We start from the raw sequence: 17941 nt of genomic DNA on the forward strand, positions 1-17941 counted from the left end.
CAGATCTGCTCTTCAATTTTAATTCTAACAACATTTAACATCATGGGTTAGTGATTTTTGTTGTCACAAATTTTATATGAATGGAATCATAAAATATAGACCCTTCTGTATCTGGTTGTGAGATTCATCCATGTTGTTGTGTACAGTTGCAGTTTGTTCATTTTCATTGCTTGAGAGTGGTGCTATTCAAAGTGCAGTTTGTGGACCACTACTGGTCCACACCCTGTTTGCCACTGATCTGCAAAGCCATGAGTACAGAAGGTACACCTGAACATTTAGAAACTTTTCAAGCAGTCTGACATTGTGTGTAATATTGTATTATACAAGAGTTCCATTCTGACAGCTAGGGAAAGAAATGTGGTCCCTCACAGTTAGGTTAAGAAAGCACTGCTGGCCACATAGCACAGGGAGATCAGCTCAGTGCTTTGTGTCCATCTGGAGGGGTGGGATAGGGAGGGTGGGAGGGAGACGCAAGAGGGAGGAGATATGGGGATATATGTATATGTATAGCTGATTCACTTTGTTATAAAGCAGAAACTAACACACCATTGTAAAGCAATTATACTCCAATAAAGATGTTAAAAAAAAAAAAAGCACTGCTGAATACAGTGAGTATATTACAATTCACTTATCCATTCTACTCTTGATGGACACTTGGACTATACTGAAGAGTGCTGCTATGAACATACTTTCTTATATGTCATTTGGTATGCTGGGTCGTAGGGCATATACATATGACAGACTTTAGAAGGTACTGCCAAACAGTGTTTCAAAGTGTTTATACCACCTTACACTCCCACCAGTTGCTCTACAGCTGTGCCAACACTTGGTATTGTCAGCCTTTTAAATTTGTCATTCTCGTGGATGTGCAGAGATTTTATTATGCATTTTCCTGATGACTGATAAAGTTGAACACCTTTTCTTATGTCTACTGGTCATTTGAATAGCTCTTTTATGAAGTGCCTGTTCAAGCCTTTTGCATATTTTTCTATAGGGTTGATTGACATTATTTGTAGGACTTGAATATATTCTAGGTAGAGTCCTTTATCGCATATATGTGTTGAAAATATCATCTCCCATTTGGTGGCCTGTTTTTTACTTTATTCTCGTGATGAACTAATTTTAATGAAGACCAATTTGTCAATTTTTCCTTTATGGTTTCATCTTCATTTTGTCCTGTTTTAAAAATCTTTGCCTATTTAAGAAATGTTTGACTTGTTTAAAATAAAGTCATGAAGATAATCTTCTGTTTCTTTCCAAAAGCTTCGTTATTTTACATTTTACATTTAAGTCTCTTATCCATCTCAAATTAATTTTTCTGTATGGTATAAGGTAGGGATTTAAATTCATTTTTAATTGATTAAAAAGCCCACCTTTTCCCCACTGCAATTCAGTGTTACCTGTATCATAAGTCAGTTGACTGTATATGTGTAGGTTTATTTCTAGATTCTTTATTCTATTAGTCTGTCTCAATAAATATTTGTTGAATGAGAGCTATCACTTAAAATGTCTTACTTAACAAAGGTCAGAGTGTACACTATTTCCTACTATTGGTTGTTCTGCTGGGTGACTTTACATGAACAATTTAAACTCTTTGATCTTCAGTGTCCTCATTTGTCAAATGAGATTAATGCTCCTCCTATCTTATACAGATGCTTGAAAGAGTAAATATAATTGCTCTTTTTAAAACAATATACACAGTTTATACAACTGTCATTTACTTCTTCATGAGCTTAGTTTTGATATCTTTAGGGCATCAACAGTCTCTCCTCTGTAATCCTACTATCTCCAAAGGTTGAGAAGGAAAAAAATCCCTAAGACAAAGAGAGGAGGAAGAAAGAGAAAGCAAGCAGGCTTGTGACAGTAGAAATCAAAATGAGATAACACTAAAAGAGAGGTAAAAACTCATGAAACTCTTTGGGATCTTTGTGGGGGGGGGGGATCTTTTTATACAGGCTTTGCTTCTTATTTATAGATTCCACTACTGTACTATTGCTTTCTTCTCCTGTGCAACCTGTGGAAGATTTTCACTTTTGTTTGGTAAAGGTATCAATATCCTCATACCTTTTCATTCAGCGCTTCAACCGATCTAATCAATGCCTGAGAAAAAAGTCTGAAAGGAGAATACTTCACACCAATGAGTCCTAAACTGGTTTTGTTATCCCAGGGTAGTTCTCATTACTTCAAGAAGGTTTAGGAAACTTGTCCTATGAAAATTCAATTTCAATTCTACACAAAGTGAAACACAAATACACACTTACACACAAATGTACACACGCACTCTTACTTGGAAATACAGCTATACATCAGGTAGTATTTCACCCTATGTCTTACCCTAGCCATTTTGCAGTTACTTGTCCTACTAAATTGCGTATGTTCCTTACAGGCAAAGATTAAGTATTCCACCTCCACATCTTTTACATTTAACATGGTGCCGGGCATAAAGTAATAAATGCTTTTTTGAATTAACTTACAAAAGGAAATATAAATGTTATAAAATAGTGTGCTGTATCTCCAAAAAGGCTAGAATCTGCTCTCTAAACAACATTATTAAATGTTTTAGGTTTCTAGAAAAATTAATAGTTTTGAAAATTTAAAAGGTATCATAAACTTTCCCTCCTCCCTGTCACTTTGGCTATTTCTCTTATATACTTCTACTATACAGATAGCAAACTGTATCACATTTTATTTCTCAAAAAACAAATATTCATTCAACACCTACTCTGTGCTAGGTATGTTGCTTAGCAGAAAGACTATGCCAGTGAGGTCAGACATACCCCCAAAGATCTAGAATATATGGCATTTGTAGCGTCTGTGCATTTCTGAGTTGATTCTTTTTTATTTTCAAACATGTAGAAAATATAGAGAAGAACAGTAAATAATGTGACAAACAGTTATATATCCATCTGTTTACATGTCTGATTTTCCTATGAGACTTAGGTCTCTGAGGGCAGAGATGCTTTATATTGCATCTTGTGTGCCTAATACAGAACTTTGCACATATTGGGCACTCAATAATAAATGTCTGTTGAAAAAATGATTCAGTTAAAAAACATGGTACACTTCCGGGGCCGGCCCACTGCCTCTCCCCAAGGCCCGTCCCCTGCCTCTGGCCCTGCAGACATACCTTCTCTCACCACCATGGAGGTCGATCTGTCGGCAGCCCTGAAGTCCACCTCCAAGAAGCCCCAGGGGGCAGGCCAGGTGGGAGACCCCAAGCACGCCCCCGCCAAAGTTCAGGGAGCTGATAACCTGAAGCATCACCACGGCCACGGCCACGGCCACGGCCACAAGCACGGAACCTCCTCAGATTCCAGCTGCAGCTCCAGCGACTCAGAAAATGAGGCGAAGCCCGGCGCTGCCGGCTCCGAGCAGCACAAAAGCGCCCCGGGCAAGGTCAAGAAGCCCAAGGTGAAAAAGGAGAAGAAGAAGGAGAAGAAGGAGGGCAAGAAGAAGGAGGAGAAGAAGAAGGAGGCTTCCCCCTAACGGGCCTGGTCGGGGCTCATTAAACCTTCTCTCGGCCTCCAAAAAAAAAAAAAAAAAAACACGGTACAGCGTGAAGCTTTATTATTTTTAATTAAATAATGTCAAGTCCTTTTTTCACACTTCCTTCAAAGTCTCTAAAATCATTATGGGGCTAATCTCTTCTGTTACAATGTGACATTCCCAATTAACTCCTATAGATACTCACTGTCTTATCTCACTCAGATAGCATCCTTTGACTACTCAGATACTTGTACTACTTCTCTGTTTGCACTTGGTTGTCTGGCTCTAACATGTGTGTTGGTCCTTGTATTTTCTCATTACATTGCATTGATACCTAGGAAGCACTGCAGAAGGGAATGTGTGCTAAGTAAGGGATCTCTAGAATAACATGCCTTCCTCCATGAACAGAGAGATTTAGCAAAGTGTTGAAGCAGGAAGAAGACAAGACCATTCCCATTAACTTTTCTAGAATTGATTTTGGGTCCTATAAAAGGAATAATTTGACTTTTTTAAACATACTACCTTCAGGAAAGGGAGAGAAAGAGGGAGGAAGGCAGGGAGACAGACTGACACCACATGTGGAAATAAGGCCAACTACATTTCCTAATGAATGGAAAGGAATCTCCGAATTAATCTGCTTGATGGCATTGGCTTCCAGGCAGGAATTAACATTGAGGCATGAACCTAAAATGAACAAATCGCACTAATTTGCTAAACCTCAAAAAAAACCTAATTTTCTGTTTTTTTGTGAATTGTAAATGAACAGTCATACAAATACCTACTGAAACAGTTAAAATCAAAACCAAACATCTGCATTTTCTGTGACAACTGAGTTGTAAAGTAGGTAAAGATTTTAAAAAGTGAAATGCCGGGGGTTTGAGAGCTGTAAACTAGCACTATTCTTCTGAAGGTCAGTTTGGTAATACATATAAATTTAAATACATATCATATACACAAAAAACCCTAAAGTTTTGAAAAACCCTTTGGCCCATGAATTTCAGGAATTTATCTACAAAGATTTTACAACAAGAAAATTCACCATGTATTACTATGTAAAACAGCAAACAATTGCAAACAATCCAAATCTTTACACGTAGGGCATTTGTTAAAGGTTGATAGATCCTTATGAAGGAATACTCAAGTATTTTTATACATATACTTATGAGTATTCTTTCATAAAGATTTATTATCTTTAACAAATACGAGAAGAAAGTGGTTGTTAAAAATTTTTTTTGGTTGCAGAACTCTTTTTATACCCCAAATGAAATCTAGTTACAACCTAAATTTACAGAAAAACAATAGCAACAGCAACAATCAAAGGTGCTGGGTTTTTCTGGCCACGCTGTGCAGCCTGTGGGGCATGTGCCATCTTAGTTCTCCTACCAGTGATCGAACCCCTACCCCCCTGGAGTGGGAGCGCAGAGTCTTAACCACTGGACAGCCAGGGAAGTCCCCAAAGGCGCTCTTTTTAAAGAAAGGGTGGGGAACTTGAAACATTGTCCACTCATCCCCAGAGGTTACTCCTAGGAACATTATGGCTTCAAGGAACACACTGTGTAATCCACTACTCTTCAAGAACATTTATTGTGAAACAAAAAGCAAGATGATAAAATGACTGCATTTTTGTAAAAAAAAAAAAAAAAATCTATATATATGTACACACGTTTATATATTACACAATGAATAATGGTTAGAAAGATATAAATCAAAATGCAAACAGGGTTTATCTTTGAATGGTAGGTTTATAGGTAATTTGTATTTTCTTATTGCTCGTATGCTTTTTTCCCTTGGATCTGCAGTGTTATTTAGCATGTATTATTTTCATAATAAGGAAAATATTATTTTTAAATCTATATTTTAAAGTTGGATTCTTCTGTACAGTAAGCTTTCCATATCCCTTTATTTCAGCTGGTATTTTAAGGTATTAACAATTCTTTAGATGCTTGCTCAACTAGAGAAAGATGTCTTTAATCTGACAATCAAGGAGATGTTAAAATTCAGGTAAATGGACCCTTAATGGCAAGTTTCTCTACATCCTTACTACAGATTTTCTTTATGCTAAGTTATGTACACCTCAATAAAAAGTACCCTATGTTCTTATTTCTGTGTCTTTCCACATGCTGTTCAATTTCTGAGAAATGTTTCATCCCCCCATTCAAATGGCCAAATCATTCTCAGTCTTCAGATCTCAGGAGAGACTTTTAGGGGTCTTCTCTATTAAGTATTCTCCATCATTGTACTGTTTCTCTCCTAGTACTTAACACAATTTAAATTATACATTTGTTTACTTATTACCTATATCACCAATAAAACTGAAGTCTGCAGAGACTATGTGTATTATTTGCCAATATATTACACAATGCCTAGCATAATACCTGGCAATTGTTCATAAATATTTGTTGACTGATTTACTAAATGCTTGCTAAAATTTGAATTTAGAGACTTATGGAGACTCAAGTGGTTTAAAATAACCTTTCCCACACTCTTGCCTAAGTGGGTTGGCAAGGTCCTGTTTTCAATACTGTTTACAATTTCTGATAACTTCAATAATAGCCCAGAGTCATATTAACTAGGCACATTTTACAATGCTTGTATAAAGTGATCCATGACTCACAAGAGGTCTGTTGAGATGCCTGCTTCACGACTACTGATCCTCTATCATGTATCTTTTGGAAAATAAACATTCTATAATACAGAATAAGTATTTGCCACTTCAACATTTTCTAAAGCTTCTTCCAGCCCTGCTATTAATTATAATTGAAGCACACTAATTAGGGCTAATCTCAATATACTGATATTTATTACATATCATTCCATACATATGCTGATGTGTAGCCACTGAACTATAAACCCTTTCTGTCAGGAATCTGAAGAGCGTAGGCTACTATTTGGGGCACAATTTAAATAACAGGGGCTCCAACAATGGCAAACCAACAGTCTCAGAAGAGCTCTTGCAACTAAATGGAGAACTTAAAAACACCAAAACAAACAGTGTAAGAAAAATAACCATAGAAGGTACCAAATAAGCATAGAGACATAACATTTTAAATACTTCCAAATATTTGGTTTCAAAGCATAAATGGAGCATGTGGGCTTTCCACATCTTTTTCTGCCAAGTCCCAGGAAAAACTGACCATACTACAGTCATCTAAAACAGCTGTTAGGACTGATCTTCAAATATTTGGTTTCAAAATATAGACCTATTTGCACTTTAAAACTCAGATGCCTGCATACTCCTACTATAGCACTGCACTGAGATAATCCTTTCAAAGTAGGCTGCTGGCAAAAACACATCTTTATTCATGGTGAGAACTGCTTCAAATGGACACAGCAAAATGTTAGCCTAAGTCCTAAAGTCAATTGTCAGAAAAGATAATTTGCTCTGCCACCAAAATACTTCTCTTTCTTTTCTTTTCTTTTTTTTTTAAGGCAGAGACTAAATTTTATGAGTTATTTAAGGTTAAAGAGAGAGGGTAAATGTGAAATGTTAAGATTCTAGAAGCAAGGGAAAAAGTTGATGTCCAGTTTACTTAAAATTGTTGACTTCCTTAAACTAAGCTTCTTGTTTAGCATATTGTTCTTGTGGGTACTCAAATTTAAACTATCAAATCTGCCTCACTTTGGGTTGCTAGAAGGTCCAAGCCACAGAAAAGGATCTTAGTCTAGCAATAAGTCAAGTGGTTTAAAATAAACTTTCCCATATTCTGGTATAATTATACTTGTTTTCTAGGACTGTATATAAGCATGGCTATCTAGTTGTCCTACACTTCTGATAGTTATCTAACACTACAGAGTAACACGTTAGGAGACTAGGATGATAGGTGATAAACACAGTGTCTTTTACTCTACTGAGCAGACATCAATTCTGATTGATCAATTTCAACTTGCCTGAATATCTTTGTTTCTTTAAGACTGCAGGCAATGAAAATGCCTATACCTTTATGAATCACATTGTTTTGTTTCCCTTTAAATCCATCATTTAAACCTTGTTCCTGAAAGAGGCACTTAAAAAAAAAAGACACATGATAGTACAAATCAGAAAAGGAACTATATTTGGCATCTTACAAAACAGTAGTCAATCTTCACCCTATTCTTCTGATAAGTGTTACACAAATGGGAAGAATAAGAAACGGTTAAGGTTAAGAAATGTATCTTGAGTCATTTAACTGATTAATGAGAGAACTGGAAACTTCTTCCATTTCCCTACTTAGCATTCCTCTCTGGCAGGCAGCTCTAAGGACACCCTAAACCAATGAAATTCCAAGTAGATAAGAATATTCTTCTCAACCTTACCTCTTTATGCACCTTCCAACTGTCTACCGTCACATTGAAGAGAGCTTTGAGGGCCTCAATGGCACAGTCTGTCTCCTGAGGTGAGAGAGGAGGTCCATTACGGTCTATGGCCGATTCATATTCATCGGTCCACTTGATGCTAAAGGCACTTTCCAAGATCTGGGTTAGCAGCGGTAGTCCTTGGAGCTCATAGCGCAATTGTGACCTGATGTCGGTGTGCAAAAGTGACAGGACGAAGAGCAAGCGCAAGTCAAAGCACTTAATGTCATTGATAAACTTTCGGTCCTTGCACTTTCTCAGGAGGTTACAGAGCTTTGCAGCAAGGTTAAGTTCCAGGCTGAGCTGCTGTGCCATCTGACTGTTGAACACTATGTTACAAAGACATTTTAATGACTCCACAATAACTGGGAACTCTGACACCTTCTCCAAAGAATCATCCGACTCATTTAGCTTGGCTAGTCGCAGCAGTATCTGCATATTTTCCTTAGTTGTTACAGGAACTAAAACCTTTTTGTCTCTGGAGAGAATGCGGAGAACTTCCAGGCAGGACACTTGACATGTTGTTGGGATGTCCTTTAAAAGGACTTTAAATATGCCTTCACAGAGTTTCTGAAAAACAAGAATGAGTATGAAAAAATCATTATTTGGCTTAAGTGATTTAAAACAGAATGTTTCTCTATCAATGTATTTAATTGCAGTTCAAAATCTGGCTAGAAAAGGTTTTTACTTTTTTAAAGTCACAGAATGTTAGAACTGAAAGAGACCTTATATTTGGTGTACTTCTTTTACTTTACAGATATGGAAATTGAGGGCCAGAAAGGTTAAGTTACTTGTATGGGGCCAGGGTGAATTAGTGGGGTAGCAACAGATAGAGTATAGGTTTCCTAATTTCCAGCCCAATATTCTTTCTATAAAATCACTTATTCTCTTTTTAACTGACTAGTTTCAAATGTCTTATATGGCTTTGTTCTCAATGAATTTTTAACATCAGACTACACATACTATCAGGATAGAAGGTAATCATCTGAATCATAGCTGTTTCCTTCCTGGAAATAAAGATTAATGCCTTGAGAATTGGTTCACAATTGGCCACAAGTATAGGCTCTCATAAAAAGACTTAAAGAAGTCTGCATTTCTGCCCAGTTTCAGCTGTGCTATTTCTTCTGAGTAGTACTACTGCAGTAGTCCCATGTTTTATAAACCTTAGAACTCTCTTTAGCTGACGTGTAATAACATTTAATCATCAAATGACCCCAGAGATCTTTTGCTGCCAACACTGATAAAAATTATTCCAAGTGTTGGGTTCCAAAGAGGGCTCAGCTAGCATATATGATGCCTTTGAGTCAACTGCAAAAAGGTGCCCCTCTCCAGGCTAACTGCAAAAAATGTTCCTACTGGGTGGACAAATTACAAAACAGCCCTCTTCCTCTGGGCAGCCCTGTGCCAGGACACATGGCTTGGGAAGCTCAGAGTGTGGGCAGGATCTTAAGCTTCCCTTTGTTCTCTTGGTGCAGGGCACAGATTATACAAATATATGTAGTAGTCCTGGTTCCAAATTTTGCTACCACTATCTCAGAAACAACTCTTTATTTGGACCCAAAGTGTACTCTATCTTGAATTTTTTGAAAAATAGTTATTTCTGTCATTGCCAAATTTAAGAACCACTGATAATTCTCTCAAAATTCAATGTCCAGCTTTCTTCTCCATAAACTGCAGATCTGGGTCTCTGAAGCTCAAACCTTATATGTGCAGCAAGCAGGTATAACCATTCCACTGCTGACCATTTCTATACCCGTTACATTTTATAAAAATAACAGCAACAACAACTATGACCAATACAAGGTTTTACAAAGTTTCTATTAACCTATCATCAGACTTTAACTTTTTTAAAAAGAGGCTATCTGTGGGTCAAGCATTATGATCTTGGCAGGAATCCTAGGCCATGTGCATCTTCTCAGTACATCTGAGTCAAACAGCTATGGAAATGTCAATTTTATTTTTTATTTTTTTATAAATTTATTTATTTTATTTATTTATTTTTGGCTGCATTGGGTCTTTGTTGCTGTGCGCGGGCTTTCTCTAGGTGCGGTGAACGGGGGCTACTCTTCATTGCGGTGCACGGGCTTCTCATTGCGGCGGCTTCTCTTGTTGCAGAGCACGGGCTCTAGGCACGCAGGCTTCAGTAGTTGTGGCATGCAGGCTCAGTAGTTGTGGCATGCGGGCTCTAGAGTGCAGGCTCAGTAGTTGTGGTGCACGGGTTTAGTTGCTCCACGGCATGTGGGATCTTCCTGAACCAGGGCTCGAACCCACGTCCCCTGCATTGGCAGGCGGATTCTTAACCACTGCGCCACCAGGGAAACCTGGAAATGCCCATTTTAAATGTACTATGCTCTCTAGATGGAGGTGGGAAGGAAATTAACCTAACAAGCTAAAAAAAACTCTATCCCTGGGACTTCCCTGGTGGTCCAGTGGTTAAGATTCTGCGCTCCCAATGCAGGGGGCCTGGGTTCGATCCCTGGTCAGGGAACTAGATCTCGCAGGCCACAACTAAGACCCGGGGCAGCCAAAAAAAAAAAAAAAAAGGCACTCTATCCTTTAACATACCTGATAACTGGAAGGGACTTCCATTTAATGTTTTAATATCATTGTTAAAGCATTTTTTTCATGAATGCAGTTTTGGGGTGAAGGAAAGTATAATGTGCCTATTATTAAAAATATAAAAAATGGGAAATTTTCTCCAATTTCAGATCTTTCACATCCAAGACAAAAAAAAAGTACCTTCTACATACTATTTCCTACGTGGTATATTCCTGGGTGGTGGAGTTAAATAACCTTTGCTCCCATACAATTTTACCCAAGAGGGAAATTATCTACGTTCCTAGTTAAGAAATACGTAATAAATATGATATTATAAAATACTATATATGTGAATTTGGAGTTATACATATCTAATAAAACACAGAAATCTTTAGCTCTTTTCTTTCTAAACCAAAAACAAGAGCAACAATAAAATCCAGAAAAAAAAAAAATCTGTGGGTAATATGGCTTCTTTCTTCCTCCACCTTCAGACTCAAGAAAGAAAAAAAGCAAAATATGAATACAAACTGGCATAGCCAAGGCTATTAGCCAAATGGACTGTTAAACTCTGGGACATAAGAAGGCTACATAAAAGAAATTAGAGAGGCCTATAAAATTTATAGTTAAAAATTGCCTCATCTAAAGGCTTGTAGGAGATCAGCAACCGAGACTGTTTTAAGCACAGTTTTCAATCATAGTTGTTTTAAACTCATCATAGTTGATGTCATTTCTCATCACAGACTTGCCTCACATGACAACAGTTAGGTAGCTTTTTGCTGTAATGTCCCTTGAAAAGTAATACCACTTCTTGGACAATGACCCCTCCCTTTTTTGTATTACAACTTAAAAAAAATCAGACATAAAAATATAACAAAGGAATAGTTAACAGACACACTCATCGCTGTACTCCGTACGATCATTTCTATTCAGAGAATATTATAAAGAACAAAGAATAAACCATGTACCACAACTGGATGAATCAGAAAGTCTTGCTTTGCATATGAACACCAAGCAAGAACACTGAAGAGGTAGCATTCTTTACGATTGCTCCGTCTGTTGAGTGCATGCGCGACTTCTATGTTTCAAAGGTGCTCCTGTTTCACCTTTATTTTGCCCTAATGTTATTTTCCTGTGCTATAACTTTTTTTCAGTTGATTTTACTCTTCCTAAAACATGCTCTGTTCTCTTCAAACACTTTCCATAGCTCCCTGTTGCCCACAGAATGCAGTTGAAATAAGCTGTGTCCCCTTTCCTACTGCTGTCTCCGTCACACACATACTCTCCTTCTCCTTTCTTTTCCAAGTGCTCCAAAGGGACTCCCAATCCCCTGACCATATGTCCTGAACCTTTCTCCTTCCATTCTCTCAGCATGGCCTACCCTGTCCCCATTTCCACCAGTCAGGACCCCACTCTTTTTCTAAGGTTTAATTTGAGGACTAAGGGGTCTAGAAGACTCCCCAGCCACTCCCTCCTTTGCTCTCTTTCTATATAGCACTTAGTTCCAACAAGCACTTAGTTCCTTTTTACAGAGTGAGCTGTTGGGGCATCTCACTCCTTTTCCAGGCTCCTTGAGAACAGAGGCTATGTTTCATCTGTATCCCAGTGGCTGGCCCAAGTGTGCTACAGCTGTCTTTAAGTGCAAGATAACCACAGACTCCCAAAGATTACCAGCTTTAAAGTCTACCACCTGACTCTCCAGCCCCTTCCAAAGAATAACTCCTTTGTATTCCACCACCAACCACCTCTCACTATCAAGTCTTCTCTTCCTCATTTTGCAAGTACAATAAATCATCATTACATAACATTTTAAGTACAAACTGTTTTTATTTACTTTCAAAGTATTTATTTATACAAACTTAATCATTGTTCAACTGATATATTTTTAAATCTGAAACTATTTTGGTATCTTAGATAACCATGGAACACATAATTTTTTTTCCATTAGAATGGATGGAAATACCTTCTAAGTTAAAAACTTTTTCCTTAGAGGTAGGATTTCAGGAATGAACTAAAGTCATAAAGCAAAGCTTACGTGTGCTTACAAAGTATAATTACTTCAGAGGCTGAGGAAAAGCCCTTTTAAAATGCTCGTTAGCTTAGGAGCCATGGCTATTTCCAAAAAGTTAGACTGCAAGACCCAGCAGCAGAGACTCAAGATTGAGATTCTCAATGTTAATACCAGGTATTGTCAAAAATTTTTGGTAGTTTGCTCCGGAATGGAAACCCTAGAGTATACTACAGTAATGGTTCTCAAACTTCAGCATGCATGCTAATCACCTAAAGGATTACTTGTTGTTGTTGTTAATTTTATTGAAGTACAGATGATTTACAGTGTTAATTTCTGCTGTACAGCAAAGTGATTCAGTTATATATATATATTCTTTTTCATATTCTCTTCCATTACGGTTTATCACAGGATACTGAACATAGGTCTCTGCGTCATACAACAGACCTTGTTGTTTATCCATCCTGTATATAATAGTTTGTCTGCTAATCTCAAGTTCTCAATCCTTCCCTCCCCACCACCTTCCCCCTTGGCAACCACAAGTCTGTTCTCTGTGCCTATGAGTCTGTTTCTGTTTCGTAGATATGTTCATTTGTGTCGTATTTTAGATTCCACATGTAAGTGATGTCATATGGTATTTGTCGTTCTCTTTCTGACTTACTTCACTTAGTATGATAATCTTTAGGTGAGGATTGTTGAAACACAGATTGTTGTACTCACCTCCAGAATTTCTGATTCAGTAGGTCTGGAGTGAGGCCAGAATTGGGACTTTTAACAAGTTCCCAGTTGACGCTGTCGCTGCTGGTTCAGGAGCCACACTCTGAGAACCACTAAACTACAACCAACAATGGACTGACATAACTTGGATGTTCGGGGCCAGGGGTTAACTGACAGTAGCTGACCAGATAAGCACAGAAAAGTAGGCAGAGCTGAAAGCCATTAACACAAATACCTTAACTTCTCCTCAACTGTCCTAAAGATGTATAAGGGTGGCAGGAATAGGAATGGGATGTCATTATCTGGTCACATTACCTTTCTTAAATGTTAAAAATCACTAGAGGTGTGAAGTGTATTACTTAAGATCAGTGGTCCTGGGCCTAAAACTTGTTCAACTTACCATGGATTCTAGAACCAGAACAGTGTTGTGATTAAGATCAGGGGTTCTGGATTTAAATTTCTTGTGTTCAAAGGCTGGTTCTTCTACTGTCTTCTAATGGTGTGACCTTGGCAAGTTACTGACTTCTCTGGGCCTCATCTACTGTAAGACTTAAATGACATCACACATGTACAGTACTTAGAACAGTGCCCGGAATGTGTTAAGTGCTCAGTACTGGTTATCGTTTATATATCATTATAAGGTAAAAATCTCAAAGTCCTCAGTTTAGCATTTAAGATCCTCCACCCTGCTTTTTGAGTTTTCTCTTTCATATTATTCCCCGATCAAACCCTCCTCTCTAGTTGTATTCCTTTCGAATTATCTCATATAGAGCTTTTTTGCTTTCTTACCATCTCCCCTCTACCTGCATGAGTCCTTCTCCCTCTTTGACTATTTAAGTTTTAACCATTCTCCAAAGCTAAGCTTAAAATTAACTTTTGCTATAAAGTTCTTCCTAACCACTTCAGCCCCCAACATTCTTCCCCTCCAAGGAACACCCAAACCAAAATTTGTAGCAATCATTGGTGCTTAGTACATTCTTCCTGTTTTCTTTTTATGAGTTTGCCTCAACTACTAAAAGCTCTCTGAAGGTGGAAAGCACATCTTTCTTTTATGACAGAAGAAAATGTACTATAGTGGCTTTTGAATCAGAAAAACCTGGTTTTAATACCCAGCTTTACCACTGTGATTCAGACATGTTATTTTACTTCTCTGAGTCTCACTTTCTCATTTGTAAAATGGGAATAATATCACTTACTTCTCAGAGGGCTGTTGTGAAATAGACTCTGGGGTGTAATAAGCACTCTTTGAATTGTGACTATTATTGTTTTATTTAGCATAATCCTTGTAGCCCTCAGCAGAGCAACTAGAACACAGTAAGCACCCAAAATATAAACTGACTGTACTAAGAAGTTCCCTGAATTTAAAGCATTAGTAGAAGTCTATTAATGTTGTCTTGACACTTCTCCTTTCTAAGAAGGAAACAGAGAAGTAGTAAAGGCTATTCTTGTGATTGTACTGGTAGGATGGTTTGCCCCGTGGCATAAAATATTCTTTTCATACAAGCAGCAGAAATTATTTGTCTTCATAAAAAGTTCTTTTTTCTGACGTTTAAATTACTTAAATATATATGTTCTTTAAAATGTAAAATGCATCAAACTACTGGAGAAAATAGAAAAAACATTCATAATTATACTACCTAGTATATTTTATATGCAGCTGACAGAAGGATTTATCCTTAGTCAATCTATTTGAGTATCAGTAACATGCATATTACTTCAGCCTACACAGTCACAATCATCATGTGTATATAATCTTGTTTCCTGTCTTAAGTTTAATTTTTAATGTAATTATAAGCATTTTCCACATTGCTATACAGCCCTTATAAACATAATTTTAACTTGATGCAATATTAAATACGACTCCTGCTCTCAATAATCTTTAGCATGAAATACAGCAGAGTTCAGAAAAAGCAGTGGACTTAGCATCAGAAGGGATGACTTCCTAATTTTAATAATTATAGTAATATTATTTGCTTATGTGCTTTATAGTTTACAAAAAAACTTTCATGTATGTTCCTCAATCTAAGGAATGCTTACTGAACATTTACTATATGATTCTTTAAATGACTGCCTAAGGACACAACTAAGAAGTAGAAGGCCAGGACTCTATTGAGATCATCTGACTCCAGTGTGATTTCCACTATAAGTCCATGACCATACTATAGCTGTCTCTCATTTGTTAACTGTGACCTTCAGCATGTCACTTTATTAGGTTTTCTTCTTCCTCTATAACATGCATTAAAACTCTTTAAGGCAATCTTCTTCCAGCTCCAGAATGGTAGGCTTTTCACTATGAATCTGTAAAACTAGGATTAGCTTTGGCTTTAACTATGAAACAAGCAAAACATGCTATGATGTGTATGTGAGGATTCAAATGATCTATCATGATTTATATATTGTCCTAAAAGTATATAATTGATGTATAGAAATAGTATTGATTTCTAAAAATATTTTTAAAAAAAGAAAAGTCTTTTTTTTTTTCCCCCTAGTTTTATTGATTTGAGTCCTCTCCGTCTTTTTCTTAATGAGTCTGGCTAATGGTTTATCAATTTTGTTTATCTTCTCAAAGAACCAGGTTTTAGTTTTATTGATCTTTGCTATTGTTTTCTTTGTTTCTATTTCATTTATTTCTGCTCTGATCTTCATGATTTCTTTCCTTCTGCTAACTTTGGGTTTTGTTTGTTCTTCTTTCGCTAGTTCCTTTAGGTGTAAGGTTAGGTTATTTATTTGAGATTTTTCTTGTTTCTTGAGATAGGCTTGTATAGCTATAAACTTCCCTCTTAGAACTGCTTTTGCTGCATCCCATAGGTTTTGGATTGTCGTGTTTTCATTGTCATTTGTCTCTAGATATTTTTTGATTTCCTCTTTGATTTCTTCAGTGATCTCTTGGTTATTTAGTAGTGTTTAGCCTCCATGAGTTCGTGTTTTTTACGTTTTTTCCCCTGTAATTCATTTCTAATCTCATAGCTTTGTGGTCAGAAAAGATGCTTGATATGATTTCAATTTTCTTAAATTTACCAAGGCTTGATTTGTGACCCAAGATGTGATCTATCCTGGAGAATGTTCCGTGCGCACTTGAGAAGAAAGTGTAATCTGCCGTTTTTGGACGGACTGTCCTATAAATATCAATTAAATCTATCTGGTCTATTGCGTCATTTAAAGCTTCTGTTTCCTTATTTATTTTCTGTTTGGATGATCTGTCCATTGGTGTAAGTGAGGTGTTAAAGTCCCCCACTATTACTGTGTTATTGTCGATTTCCTCTTTTACAGCTGTTAGCAGTTGCCTTATGTATTGAGGTGCTCCTATGTTGGGTGCATATATATTTATAATTGTTACATCTTCTTCTTGGATTGATCCCTTGATCATTAGGTAGTGTCCTTCCTTGTCTCTTGTAACATTCTTTATTTTAAAGTCTATTTTATCTGATAGGAGTATTGTGACTCCAGCTTTCTTTTGATTTCCATTTGCATGGAATATCTTTTTCCATCCCCTCACTTTCAGTCTGTATGTGTCCCTAGGTCTCAAGTGGGTCTCTTGTAGACAGCATATATATGGGTCTTGTTTTTGTATCCATTCAGCAAGCCTGTGTCTTTTGGTTGGAGCATTTAATCCATTCACGTTTAAGGTAATTATCGATATGTATGTTCCTATGACCATTTTCTTAATTGTTTTGGGTTTGTTTTTGTAGGTCCTTTTGTTCTCTTGTGTTTCCCACTTAGAGAAGTTCCTTTAGCATTTGTTGTAGAGCTGGTTTGGTGGTGCTGAATTCTCTTAGCTTTTGCTTGTCTGTAAAGCTTTTGATTTCTCCGTCGAATCTGAATGAGATCCTTGCTGGGTAGAGTAATCTTGCTTGTAGGTTCTTCCCTTTCATCACTTTAAGTATATCATGCCACTCCCTTCTGGCTTGTAGAGTTTCTGCTGAGAAATCAGCTGTTAACCTTATGGGAGTTCCCTTGTATGTTATTGGTTTTTTCTCCCTGGCTGCTTTCAATAATTTTTCTCTGTCTTTAATTTTTGTCAATTTGATTACTATGTGTCACGGCGTGTTTCTCCTTGGGTTTATCCTGTATGGGACTTGCTGCGCTTCCTGGACTTCGGTGGCTATTTCCTTTCCCATGTTAGGGAAGTTTTCGACTATAATCTCTTCAAATATTTTCTCGGGTCCTTTCTCTCTCTCTTCTCCTTCTGGGACCCCTACAATGTGAATGTTGTTGCGTTTAATGTTGTCCCAGAGGTCTCTTAGGCTGTCTTCATTTCTTTTCATTCTTTTTTCTTTATTCTGTTCCGCAGCAGTGAATTCCACCATTCTGTCTTCCAGGTCACTTATCCGTTCTTCTGCCTCAGTTATTCTGCTATTGATTCCTTCTAGTATATTTTTCATTTCAGTTATTGTATTGTTCATCTCTGTTTGTTTGTTCTTTAATTCTTCTAGGTCTTTGTTAAACATTTCTTGCATCTTCTCGATCTTTGCCTCCATTGTTTTTCCGAGGTCCTGGATCATCTTCACTATCATTATTCTGAATTCTTTTTCTGGAAGGTTTCCTATCTCCACTTCATTTAGTTGTTTTTCTGGAGTTTTATCTTGTTCCTTCATCTGGTCCATAGCCCTCTGCCTTTTCATCTTGTCTACCTTTCTGTGAATGTGGTTTTTGGTCCACAGGCTGCAGGATTGTAGTTCTCCTTGCTTCTGCTGTCTGCCCTCTGGTGGATGCGGCTATCTAAGAGGCTTGTGCAGGTTTCCTCGAAAGTCAAGTTTTATATACAAAGAAAATGTGTTTGCTTAAAATACAGACATAGTCTACCGTACTCTGGCAACCAAAAGAGGTAGTTAGAAAACACTTAAAAAAAATTAATTAATTAAT

At 37.2% G+C, this 17941-nt stretch overlaps 2 protein-coding genes across 8 annotated transcripts in view; one reads left to right on the plus strand and one right to left on the minus strand.

The window, feature by feature from the left end:
• Nucleotides 1-17941, minus strand: part of RIC8B (RIC8 guanine nucleotide exchange factor B) — a 116453-nt gene that overhangs the window by 66723 nt on the left and 31789 nt on the right. For all 7 annotated transcript variants that reach the window (XR_009702475.1, XR_009702474.1, XR_009702473.1 and 4 more), the window contains exon 3: nucleotides 7780-8388. Coding sequence is in view for 2 of the 7 variants with exons in the window: in XM_061204195.1 (XP_061060178.1) it covers nucleotides 7780-8388 (609 nt within the window). In the remaining 5 variants the exon portion in view is untranslated. The remainder of the gene's footprint in view (nucleotides 1-7779; nucleotides 8389-17941) is intronic.
• Nucleotides 3076-3516, plus strand: LOC133100301 (immortalization up-regulated protein-like). The gene has a single exon (XM_061204196.1). It carries the CDS (start codon nucleotides 3142-3144, stop codon nucleotides 3484-3486), a length of 345 nt encoding a protein of 114 aa, XP_061060179.1. The 5' UTR covers nucleotides 3076-3141; the 3' UTR covers nucleotides 3487-3516.

This window comes from Eubalaena glacialis, chromosome 11 (genome assembly GCF_028564815.1).
Source record: "Eubalaena glacialis isolate mEubGla1 chromosome 11, mEubGla1.1.hap2.+ XY, whole genome shotgun sequence".
NCBI lineage: Eukaryota > Metazoa > Chordata > Mammalia > Artiodactyla > Balaenidae > Eubalaena > Eubalaena glacialis.

Coding starts and splice junctions, on each gene's coding strand:
- LOC133100301 (XM_061204196.1), top strand. CDS start 3,142: ATGGAGGTCGATCTGTCGGCAGCCCTGAAGTCCACCTCCAAGAAGCCC.